The sequence below is a fragment of the Cricetulus griseus genome, chromosome 7, assembly GCF_003668045.3.
Source record: "Cricetulus griseus strain 17A/GY chromosome 7, alternate assembly CriGri-PICRH-1.0, whole genome shotgun sequence".
Lineage (NCBI taxonomy): Eukaryota > Metazoa > Chordata > Mammalia > Rodentia > Cricetidae > Cricetulus > Cricetulus griseus.
Window position 1 is genome coordinate 18,355,131 of NC_048600.1, and position 13,435 is coordinate 18,368,565.

The 13,435-nt window shown below is 39.9% G+C and overlaps 1 protein-coding gene across 1 annotated transcript; it reads right to left on the reverse strand.

The window, feature by feature from the left end:
• Window positions 1-5,035: 5,035 nt before the first annotated feature.
• Window positions 5,036-5,275, reverse strand: LOC100762406 (ATP synthase F1 subunit epsilon). The gene has a single exon (XM_027424601.2). The coding sequence runs from the start codon at window positions 5,258-5,260 to the stop codon at window positions 5,105-5,107; it is 156 nt and encodes a 51-aa protein (XP_027280402.1). The 5' UTR covers window positions 5,261-5,275; the 3' UTR covers window positions 5,036-5,104.
• Window positions 5,276-13,435: the final 8,160 nt, after the last annotated feature.

Sequence of the window (13,435 nt, forward strand, 5' to 3'; positions counted from 1 at the left end):
CATTTTAATCAAGACACTATACACTTACCATAGAATAGGACAGATCAATGGACTAGGATTGAGAATCCTTCATATTAATGGATCAGTGTTTTCACAAGAGTGCCAATAGAGGAAATAAATTAGCAAATGGTGCTGGTACAACTGCAAATCCAAATACAGACAAGTTTAAATGAGAGGGTCTGGCTCAACATACAAAAATATTGAAAATCTGTACTCATAATCTTACAGTGATGCAAAAGTTGAATAATATTAAAATCAATGACTATTTAAGGACATTTTTTGAGAGCTGAAGTTGTAAGGTACACAGCCGATTGCAAACCTGAACAAACTTGAATCCAAAGAATCAGAGACTGAGTTACCAAAAGGAGAAACCACTGGAGTCATAAATTAACAGGAATTTTTAAAGAGAATGCTTGGCATATTGCTGTAGTTGAGTGTGGTCTAGCTTGAGAGTGGGGAAGCCCTGGGGCCTCTGGTACGTGGGGGAGCCTTACCTATTTGAGTGCTTTGCCTCCATAAACCTTATTATACATTTTTATACTAAGGCCCAAGAAAAATCTCACCACTGTAAGGGGCAGGGAAAAGCCCCTCCCCCATTTCAAAATATCTTGAGTATACACTCTATCTAAGACCTACTTCTCTGGGTAGGTCTCGGCTCCACTCCCACTGTTCTTCCAGTTTTCCCAACTAATCTACCACAAAATCTCTTTAGGCCAATAAATGATTATAGCAACATACAAATGTTAATTTTCTATAGGCCTATGATGAACAATTGAAATTTGGATTTAAAAAAATGTCTTTGTTTGCTTTCCATTGCTGTGATAAACACCAAGACTTGAAGCACCTCAGGGGGTAAGAGGTTATCTGGCTTACTCTTCCACATCACAGCCCATTACTGTGGGAAGTCAGGGAAAGAACTCACACAGAAGCCTGGAAGCAGGAACTGAAGCAGAGACCATGGAGGGATGCTGTGTACTGGACCCTTTCTCCTGGCTTGCTCAGCTACCTTTCTTATACAGCCTAGCACGACTTCCCCCAGAGATGGCATTGCCCACAGTTAGGTGGGACCTCAAACATCAATCATCACTCAAGAAAATGCCCTCCAGACAGACCCTTTAGTCGAGATTTCCTCTTCTCAGAAATGTCTACTTTTGTGCCAAGGTGATAAAAATCTATGACATCCCACCCTTTCTCAACTTCAACAAACCAACACATTTTTTTAAAGTCATATGCTTTTCATTTCTTGTTCCCTGGGAGCTCATATTAATATCACGATAAAAACCACAGTCCTACTTTTAAAAGCCCCCATGTCTTTAAAAAACATCTAGCAATATACAACTTCAAGTTCTCTTTAAAATTCAAACTTTTAAGAGATGTCTAGATGGTTAAGAGTACTGGCTGCTCTTCCAGAGGCCCTGAGTTTGACCCACATAGTGACTTGTAGCCCTCTGTAACTCCAGTCTCATGGGACCCACCTCCCTATGCTGGCTTCCATGGGCACCAGGCATGCATGTGTTGCACACACACACACACACACACACACACACACACATACACACACACACACACACACACACACACACACACACACACACACACACATATATATATCTATATATATATATATGGAAGATACATAAGTATCTACATAAAACAATTTTTAACTCCAAAGTCTCGTAACTGTGGGATCCTATAAAATAAAAAACAAATTACATTTTAAAATGCATAACCAAGGTATAGTTACAGTAAAACCATAGCAAAACCAAACTCCAATAGTGCAATAGCTCAGTTTCCAATATGTGGAACTCACTCATCTACTGGGCTCCAAAGAGCTTGGGTAGCCCCACCTCTCCAACTCTGCCTTCTACAGCATACACTGCTTATTTTAGAAGCACAAGCCAGTGCCATTCCACACCTGTTGATGTCCTTAGTAATCACATCACAGTCCTGGCATATGCTGAGGTCTTCATAACTGAGGCTAGATATTTTCCAATGGACGTATGGCCTTACTGTGGGAACTCCAACACTATCATGTGATGCTTTACACCACAGGCTTCTGTGGGCTAACTCTTGCAAAATACTTCTCAGAAGATTGTGCTTCAGTATTGATCTCTTATTGATCATAAATGATTCTTCAATCCCCAGTGAGGAGCATCTCTTGCCCACTGAAGGTTTCACTTCCATAGACTCTTAAGTCAAAAGATCACATGAATAGCCCTGATAGCTTTCACTTCTGTCCAAAATTTCACAAGCCAGACCTCCATCATCTGCATTTGTCTCAGCATTAATCCACTGAGCTCCCACAAGACATCCCATTAAGCTCTGAACACCCAATTTATTTTGCCATCTCAAAGTTCCAAACACTTCTCTAATCCTCCTTTGTCAGGTCTATTACAGTAACACCTACTCCAGTACCAATTTCTGTCCTGGTTTGTTCCATTTGCTGTCATAAACACTGTAACCCAATACAACCTGGAGGAGGAAAACATTTATTTGGCTTACTCTTCTGCATTACACTCCATCATTGAGTCGAGGCAGAAACTCAAGCAAGAATCAGGAGGCAAGATCTGATGCACAGACAACAGAGGAATGCTGCTTACCGGCTTGCTTGGATTGGCTTGTTTATCTAGCTCTCTTATACAGTTCAAGCCCACCCTCCCAGGGGTGGCACTGCCCACGGAGGACTGGGCTTCTTCATATCAATAAACAAGAAAATGTCCCACAATTATGTACACAGATAATCTGATGAAGGTAATTTCTTAGTTGAGATTCCTTTTCTTCCTGGTATGCCTAAATTTGTGTCAAGTTGACAAAGCCTAAGTGTGACAGCCAATACTATTTAAAATTACACCTCAGGATGAAATGTATCTACTAAAATGTTCACAAGATGTCAGAAAAAAACAACAAAACTGTCATAAAAGAAATATAAGTGAAGAGACATAACTGTGGATGTGAGGCCAATATCACTAAGAAATCACTTCTTCACAGCCGCATGAACGAACACAAACTAATCATAAGTACTAGCATTTGGTGCTATTTTAGTACATCAACAACTAATTCTAAATGGAAAAACAGAGAGCTAGACTACTCCATACAACACTGAGGAAGAGACATGTGTCAAATCATCAAAATTACTTTATTTCGGGGCCCCTACAATGTCACGATGACAAAGACTGCATGGTATTGAAGAACAAACATATCCATCTTTAATTTTGTCAAGAGAGGAGGTCAACTGATAATCTGTGGAAAGAACAAAGACACTTCAGTAGAGAAAGAATTGTTATTTTAGCAAGTGGTACTGGAACAATTGGACATTTATACCTAAAATATTTTTTTTAAAAAATAGACTAAAGTAATGTGAAATTAACCATAAATATAAACATAAAACAAAACTTTTCAAGGAGAAAATGATAAGTTGCTCTTTACTAAAATTAAATTTTTTTCTTTATTTAAAAATACACCATTAAGGCAATGGCAAAACAACCCATGGGCTAGGAGAAAATATGAGTGAAATATCTTGCAAACAGAACACAAGTCGAATAAAAAGAAGGTATCCAAATTTACAAAAAAAAAAAAAACTCTTAAGATTTAACACCAAGAAAACAACACAGTTAAAAAATGGGCCAAAAATCTAAACAGACACTGCACCAAATGAGACAAAACTGAGGCAAAATTAGCACATGAAAAGACACTTATCACCATGCATAATTAAAGCACTGCAAATCAAAACAACATTAATGTACTATTACACCTATTATCACGTCCAGCAGACTGGCAAGGCCAATTACTAATGACGAAGCAAAGCAGCAAACCTTATTTGCTGTGGGGATAAATCCACCTTGAATGCTCATGCTGCTTCAGAGCTTTATGAAGTTTGCACATTACCAACCATACCCTAGGATGATCAATTGTCTTGAAAACATATTGCCAGTCAAAAGTCCACATGCAAATATTTATATCAGGGATATTCATAATTGCCAGGAGCTAAACACAACTCAGATATCTGGCAAATTGTGATAGATGCAAGGTAAACTGTGATAAAACTGAGCAATGGAATACTACTCAGCAATAAAAAGAAAAACAGTAGAGATGAACCTAAAATTTATATTAATAAATGTAAGAAACTGATTTTAAAGAATGCCATGCATGTGGAATTATATAATTTTGATATATGAATATGACATTCTGAAATGAGGAATAGCTATATAGCATCATTTACAATATTAGTGACTGTTAGGAATTTGGAGAAAGGTGATAACTGGACTGGATAAAGTGAGTGCAGGGAATAGGTTTAGGAGAATGAAACTAGAATTGTCCCAAGATGCCACATGTTTGCTGAAACTTAATAAATTTAGCAGCACCAAGAGAAAAATCTTTATGAAGGCAAGTATTTACAAATAATTTAGGAAGTAAAGGAAATCCTCAAATTGAATGAATGAATCAAAAACTTGAAAAAAAAATATGGAACAATATTACTGAAGAGAGTCAGGGGAATGGTTTTTCTAAGTAACTTTGGAAATAAATGATGCCTGTAAATTAAAAGTCCGTGTGTGTGTGTGTGTGTGTGTGTGTGTGTGTGTGTGTGTGTGTGTATACGTGTGTGTGATACTCTGGTTAATACAGTTTCTCCATGTGAATACAATTCTGATAATGCTTCATCCTTGGACTGAAAGGACATGGGGAGTCTGGCTTTCCATTGTTGGAGAGGAAAATTATAAAAAGCAAGGGGAGGAGAGCAGAATGATTTATGTTGTATGAGGGTATATTTACTTAGCTTAATAAAATATAGTGTTTTACATGTAAATATACAGGTGTGTAGACACATGTGCTCATATGTACAAAAATTTTCTTGCGGCATCATATCAGAAGGATCTGAGGCAATGATATACAAGTATCAATGAGTATATCTCATGTCCACATCTTGATTTCTTTTTTTTTTTTTGAGTGAAGCATGTCAATTTATTCACATCGTCAAATTATCAGCAAGACATGTGGTCTTGTGCCCAGGAGGTGAGGTTGATTTCAATCTGCCAGAACATAATAGGTACCCACATCTTCATCTTCACCTTCAAGGCTCAGCAGTTCATGCTTCAGTCAGGGTCGACTACTCCTTCTTCACCTTCACGATCTTTATGCTGCTCCCAGAAGTCTTCTCAGCGTTGGCCTTGACCTCGGTCTTCAGGGCATCCCTCACTGCCTTCGCACAGATCTGGGAGAACCAGATATAGCTGAGTCCGGCCTGCCGCCAGTACGCCACCATGGTGTAGCGCTGCGCGTCGGGCAGGGCCGCTGGGGGGCTTTCAGAGTCACCTCAGCCGGGACCCGCCGCGGAAAGGTCAGGCCGCCAGAGTCCACATCTTGATTTCTAATACTATCTTCCAGTACCAGGACCCCTGGGCTTCCTGAACAAATGGTTGATTCTGGGAATGGTATCAGAGGTAAACAGTCATGGAGGTAATGTCGAAGGGTACACTGGATATAACTGGAAAAAAAAAATCCCCAAATGGCCAAAGAGAACCAATTGAGAAAGAAAAGTAGCATGAGAGTTACCCTAATTTCATTTCTATTGCCATGACAAAGTACCCTAATAAAATCAATATATGGGAAAAAGGATTTGTATTAGTTCACAATTCCAGGTCACAGCCTATCATGACAAGGAATTCACAGAAGCAAGAACCTAAGACAGACACATCATATCCACAGTCAAGATAAGAGAGAAAATTAATGTATTTCCTTGCTTGTGCTATATATAGATAGATATAGAGATAGATAGATAGATAGATAGATAGATAGATGATATGCAGATAAATGATAAATGAATAGATGATATATAGGTAGAGAGATGATAGACAGACAGACAGACAGACAGACAGACAGACAGACAGATTTCTTCACTCTCATAGTTTAGGACCCCCTACATAGGGAAGGTTGCTGCCCACAGTGAACAAGGTCTTCCAATATCAGTTAACTTAAACAACCCCCCATTGACTACACAAAGGCAACCTGACATAGATAATTCCACACTTTAACTTTCTTCCAAAGTGATTTTAGGCTATGCCAAGCTGACTACTAGAACTGAGCATCCCGAATTAAACCACAAAGAATAAAATATCCATGAATAGAATGATGTAAATAAATGATAGGCTGAATAAGTAAATAAATTCATAAGAGAGAAGTGACAAACATCCCATACAGAAATTCCCAAAGTATTTATGAAGACACTTCATCCTCAAGGAGACTTACTGCCACATCCCACTACAAATTCTGGGGAGATAGATAAAGATTCCCTTCTAAAGCACACAGAGAAAGTGGGGAAACAAAGGATAACTTTGCAGTGGAGGAACCCAGAAAATACAACTTTAGCCAGGTGACCAAGTCAGCATTCACAGTCACATAGCGTGTAATCATGGTATACAGCGTGTAGTGTGATGTGATAAAAATGTCACTTCTCATCTGGTCTTCCTTTAAAAAAAAAAACAGAGCCCCAGTCTAAAGACCTATAGTCATAACTGAATCCTGAGAGAAATATCAGCTAAATCCCATCAGAGAGATACAGTTTGATTTATTGTACCTGACCATTATTCCTCAAATATGTCAAGGTTATCAAAAACATAAAAGAAAAAAAGTATTTGAAACTGTTACATCCGGGGAACCCTAAGGACACAAGGGGACTGGGTGTAAAGGTATCTTTAACAGGATCCTGGAAAAGAAAAAATGAAAGTGTGTCATATAAGCTGCAGAGAAATCAAAATAAATGATGGACCTTAATTAACATATTCTATTCATACATTGTAGAAAATATTTTATAGCAATGGAAGAAACCAAGTTCAGAGGAGTACTAGACTATGCACTACCTTCCAAATGCTTTTTGTAAAACTGTTCTAAAAAGTAAATTGTAAGAAGTCAAGTTGATGAAGGGGAGAGGGAGTTAGTAGGAAGAGAAGGGGAGAAGAGGAGGAGAGAGGAGGATATGAGGGAGTAGGAAGGATGAGTCCGGGGAATAATAAAGGAGAGCAAGAAAAGAGATGGTTGTAGACATATAAAAGACTTCAGTTAGACCCAAGCCTATCGCCTTGCACAAAACTTAAGTCAAAATGGATCAAAGATCTCAACATAAATCCAGCTACACTGAACCTATTAGAAAACAAATTGGGAAATACCCTTGAATTAATCGTACCAGAGACTGCTTCCTGAACATTACACCAGTAGCATAGACACTGAGGTCAACAATTGATAAATGGGACCTCCTGAAACTGAGTAGCTTCTGTAAGGCAAAGGACACAGTCAGCAAGACAAAATGACAGCCCACGGATTGGGAAAAGATATTCACCAACCCCACATCTGACAGAGGGCTGATCTCCAAAATATACAAAGAACTCAAGAAGCTAGTCTCCAAAACACCAAAAAATCCAATTAAAAAGTGGAGTACAGAACTAAATAGACAATTCTCAATAGAGGAATCTAAAATGGCTGAAAGGCACATAAGAAAGTGTTAAACATCTTTAGCCATCAGGGAAATGCAAATCAAAACAACTCTGAGATACCATCTTACTACTGTCAGAATGGCTAAAATCAAAAATACCAATGATAGCTTATGCTGGAGAGGATTGCAGAAAGGGAAATATGCCTCCAATGCTGGTGGGAGGGCCAATTCCTGCAGCCACTTTGGAAATCAGAATGGTGGTTCCTCAGAAAAATGGGAATCAGTCTACCACAAGATCCAGCAATTCCATTCTTAGGCAGATACCCAAAAGAAGCACATTCATACAACAGGGACATCTGTTCAACTATGTTCATAGCAGCACTATTTGTAATAGCCAGAAACTGGAAGCAGCCTAGATGCCCATCAACTGAAGAATGGATAGAGAAAACATGGTACATTTACACAATGGAGTACTACTCAGTGGGAAAAAAACAATGGAATCTTGAAATTTGCAGGAAAATGGATGGATCTAGAAGAAACCATTCTGAGTGAGGTAACCCAATTGCAAAAAGACAAATATGGTATGTACTCACTCATACGCGGATTTTAGACATAGAGTAAAATTACCAGCCTACAATCCACACTGCCAAAAAGCTAATAAACAAGGAGGACCCTAAGAGAAATATACATGGTCCCCTGGAGAAGGGGAAGGGTCAAGATCTGCTGAGCAAATTGGAAGAACGGGAAAAGGAGAGAGGGAGTTAGGAGAATGAGAAGGGGAGAAGAAGAAGGATGCAGAGGACATTAGGGAGCAGAAAGCTTGAGTCGGTGGAAGAATACATGATAACAGGAATGGAGATATCATAACAGAGGGAGACATTTTTGGTTTACAGAGAAATCAGGCACTAGGGAAATGTCTGGAGATCTACAAAGATGACACCAGCTAACAATCTAAGCAACAGAGGAGAGGCTACCTTGAATGCCCTCCCCTGATAATGAGATTGATGACTGACTTATATGCAATCCTATAGCCTTCATCCAGCAACTGGTGGAAGTAGAAGCAGACACCCACAACTGATCACTGAACTGAACTGGAACCCAGATGCAGAGAAGGATGAGTGAAGAGCACAGGGATCCAGACCAGGCTGGTGAAATCTCTGACCTGAACATCCAGGAACACTTGCTCCCTGGACTGATAGCTGGAATACCAGCATGGGACTGATCCAGACCCCAGGAACATGGGTTTCTGTGAGGAAACCTCAGAAATCTACGGGACCTCCTCTAGAAATTCAGTTCTTACCCTTAGCATAGGTGTGGACTTTGGGAGCCTATTCCATATAGAGGAATACTCCCTGAGCCAAGACACACAGGGGTGGGCCTAGGCCCTATTCCAAAGGATACAATAGACACTGATGACACCCTATGAAAGGCCTCACCATCCAGGGATAGCAGAAAGGATATGTGATAGATAGGGTATTAGCTGGGGGGAGTGAAGTAGGGGAGCACTCATGGGAGAAGGGAACTGGGATTGTCATGTAAAACAACCCTGTTTGTAATTCAAATAAAAAAAAGTTGGAAAAAAAGAAAAGAGATACCATAATAGAGGGAGCCATTATAGGTTTAAAGAGAAATCTGGCACTAGGGAAATGTCCAGAGATCTACAAGGATGACCCCCCAACTAACAATCTAAGCAATAGTGGAGAGGCTACCTCAAATGCCTTTCCCCAATAATGAGATTGATGACTACCTTATATGCCATCCCAGAGCCTTCATCCAGTAGCTGATGGAAGCAGAAGCAGATACCCACAGCTAAACACTGAGCTGAACTCTGGAATCCGGTTGCAGAGAGGGAGGAGTGAAGAGCAAAGGGGTCAAGAGCAGGCTGGAGAAACCCACAGAAACAGCTGACCTAAACAAGGGGGAGCTCATGGACCCCAGACTGATAGGTGAGAAACCAGCATAGGACTGACCCAGACCCCCTGTACATGGGTGTCATTTAGGAGGCCTGGGCAATCTATGAGGCCACTGGCAGTGGATCACTATTTATCCCTAGTACAGTAATGGAATTTGGAAGCTCATTCCACATAGAGGGATATTCTCTCAGCCTAGACACACTGGGGAGGGCCTAGGCCCTCTTCCAAATGGCATGGCAGACTTTGAAGATCCCCATGGAAGACCTCATCGTCCCTGGGGAGCAGAAAGGGGCTGGGATAGGGTATTGGTGAGGGGCATGGGAGAAAGAGAGGGGGAGGGAACTGGGATTGACATGTAAAGCAAGCTTGTTTCTAATTTAAATTAAAAAAAAAGAAGTCAAGTTGGACCCCTTCCTCATGGCATGCAATGATGCAATCAGTGTATCAGATGCAACAATTAATTATTAACTGGTCATATGATGCCAAAGTGCTAATATACATAGTGTGTGTGTGTGTGTGTGTGTGTGTGTGTGTGTGTGTGTGTGTGTGTGTGTGTATAACATATATTGTATCTTTGAGTGCTTGGTTTCTTTATTTTTATTATTTTAAGGTTGCATACAATGTAATAGGGTTCACCGTGACATTTCTATGCACATGTTCTCTTATACTTATTGCTCTTGTGCTGCTCCCCCCTAGTGCTCTCTCCACTGCCCTGCCTCTGCTCATTTCCATTCTCTCCCTAAGACAGTGACTTTTGTTTCTTGGTCATTTCATAGAAATGATTATAGAATCACAGATGAGAAGAGAAAGGCAGACATGGCTTGGACTTCATAAAACCTGAGAATGTTTGTGTTTCAAAGAATACCACCAAGAAAGTGGAGAGATAAACCAAAGTGGTAGAGCAAATACATATTTGCAAATCATAGATACGGGACTCATGCCCACTAGATGCTCTAGATGATGATTTGAAAAGCAAGTGTCTCAAGCCAGACAATGATGGTACATGCCTTTAATCCCAGCACCTGGGAGGCAGAGGCAGGTGGATCTCTGTAAGTTCGAGACCAATCTGGTCTGCAGAGCTAGTACCAGGACAGCAAGGCTATACATGCAAAGAAACCCTGTCTCAAAACACCAAATAAGCAAACAGATAGATAGATAGATGACAGACAAATAAATAGCTCAAATAATGAAAGACATTTAAAATGACAAGTGATCTGAACAGACCTTGAGAATCAGGTATCAATGGTTTGTCAGCACAGAAAAGATGCTCAATGTCATTCAACTACTGGAGAATCTTAAACTGAGACTACAGTAACAAACCATCCACAACCCACTATGGTGACTCTAGCCAAAAAGACACATAACATGGGTATGGAAAAGCCTAGTGCCCTCTTTAATTGCTGGTGGGAATGACAAGTGGCGTATCAGGGCAGCAGTTAGAGAACAAATCCCCTTGGCATTTCTAATGCTAGTTCTCTGGCTACCAGAGCATAGCAATAGCCTCTGGCTCTCTACTGCAGTATGACATATAAGATATGAATGGCAGGAGGTCTCAAACTTCTTGTCTTGCCTCTTCAAATCAGGCCACTACAACTCTTTCCTGTGAGAACCAGCTTGTCCTGTCTCTGTCAGAGATGAAACAACTCACTGAGTTGGTAATGTTTCAACCAAAGGACCCTCTTTCCAAGCTGCCACATTCTGAATTAGACTCAAAGTGCCTTTAGTTCCTGCTTTGGCAGATTCATATACTTTTAATCAAATTATCTTATGAATTCTAGAGAAACTTTATGGAGAGCTGTACTTTATCTATGCATATGTGCACATGTATGTGTGCAAGTGTTTATATTTGAAAGGCAATTATTCACGGAGAAGAAAGGCAAGAGTCAGGTTTTGTTTGTACCTATTCCTGTTTTGAGGACCATGTCTAATGCCACTTACTCCCTGAAGACTTTACTGAACATTCTAGAAGAATTTTTTCTCTAATGTGTACGCACAGCTTTTTCCTTAACTGGCTTCATTCATTTTAGCCATTCATAGATTTTCTAGCTTTATCATAGCCTTTTTGTAGGGATTAATTGGCTATGTGGCAGATGCCTAAGCTCTCTAGCACTTTTCACTGTGTAGATGACCATTCTCTTGCATAATTTTGTCTCTGCATATGTTTTCTCTAATTGCAATTGATATCTTTTAGAAACTTCACTTTCTGGGTGTAGCATATATCAGTGCTGAATGAATGAGTGAATGAATGAATAAATGAGAAAATCAGCATAAGATTGTCTTTGTTGTGACAAGGGAGCCTTATAAGGGGCAATCTGTTCTGGTTCCCATCCATTTCTAATCACATCTTCTTGGACCATTGGGAGAAGAGTGTGGAACAGCCACTAGTGATCTAGACTCATGAATTTTTTACCTTGAATCTACCTCTATGTATCTTCACAGCCCTGGAAAATTTCACTGCCTGTGTCTCAGTTACCTATCTGTATTATCAAAGTTCTTTTCAGAACAAACATTATAAGATTCCTAAGATCATTAATCATTACACTGAAGGAAATAGCCACCAAGAATAAGTTTGTATCTAGAACATGTAATAGTATTTACTACTTCACTGAATGCCTTTTCTATGTAGATACTGTTTTAGGAATTCACTTGAATCAATGTATTTATTCCTATTAGGCCATTTTATTCTATTTCCATAAAAGAAGCATAAAACAATGATGTAACTTACATACCTGGTGGCAAGGGCAACTCAGATCCACGAAATATGGCTACAGAAGCCAAGTCTGTGATTCTGCTGCTTGTCCAAGGCACTTGAGTAGATAGCCCCAAATCCCAGACTTCAAGTCTACCACCATATGCTTCCCTGAAAGATTAAGCTGTTTTTCCTGCAGGAAATGCCAATTCCAAAAATTCTGGTACAGAACACAGTCTTCAGGAGATCAGAGATGTTTGCTGATAATGTCCCTTGCACCAAAAGCTTCAGTTTATTTGACTTTGCAAAGTGGGATTGGGAAACCAAAGTCCAGAGAGACTGCTGACCTTACTTTTGAAAAGAATGTTGCTATTTTCCCCAAACCTTATCAAAGCATGAGGGAGAAAGGTGAATCCTATGATTGCAACACTCCTGTTTTCCTCCTGCCCACAAGTTTTCCATTTGACTCGGCATCTTGGAAGGCTTCCTCTATCTCTCCAGTCTTCCCCACCAACTGGGTTTAGAAATCCACAGCACTGCTGGACCCTAGCCCTTACCTCAGCTCAGAAGAATCAGTTACAAGAAACCTGCTGAGCTAGTTACACAAACCTTGGAACACTAAGTCAAGAAGAGCAAGTCAACAAGGGACTGGCATCACAGGAACCTGTACTTTGAGTTCAGTAAAGTCCACAGAGCAACAGCAAAGATAAAGTTGAGTCTAGAGCTAACAAAGATTGTCACCAACCCACACAACTGTTAGTCTTCTTCCTGAAGCTCCAGTTACACATTTCCCATAATTGGTTCTATGGTCTCCATCCCTTCTCCTTCCTTCCTTACCACAACTCTTCTGTCTGCCTGTCTTTTCTTTCCCAAGTGCCCAAAAGACTGGATCTTTCCCCTCTATCTCTACATTGGTCATCTAGAAAAACAGACTCATAAAAAATGCACTAAAACGTCCGGAGAACAAAGAATAAAATGTTGTATTGTGAAAATGCCACAGTCAAGCCCATTACTTTGTATAATAACTTTAAAATACTTTTAAGTACTGGATGCCTGGATATGTATAGAACCCATTCATGCTTTGGTTTCTATCCATGTAACCCTTAATTACTCATCTGTTGATTATTCTGTGATTTTTTTCAGCACCATAACTTGGCTACAGCCTTCCTCATGCACACAATGTGTATACCTCAGGGCAGGAAGAATTTGGTGTTTCTCCAGGACTGTTTGACTTATCTAGAAAAGCATCCCAGGCAATTGAAATTGTGTCATATCCTTGTTCTGTATCCACTGATCGATCATAGAGTATGGTAGCAACCTGGTCTACAGATTTAAGCATTGTGAAAATCAAATATTTGGAAAATGTAACGTAACAGACATTTCTGGCTTAGTAATTTTATTGGTCTTTCT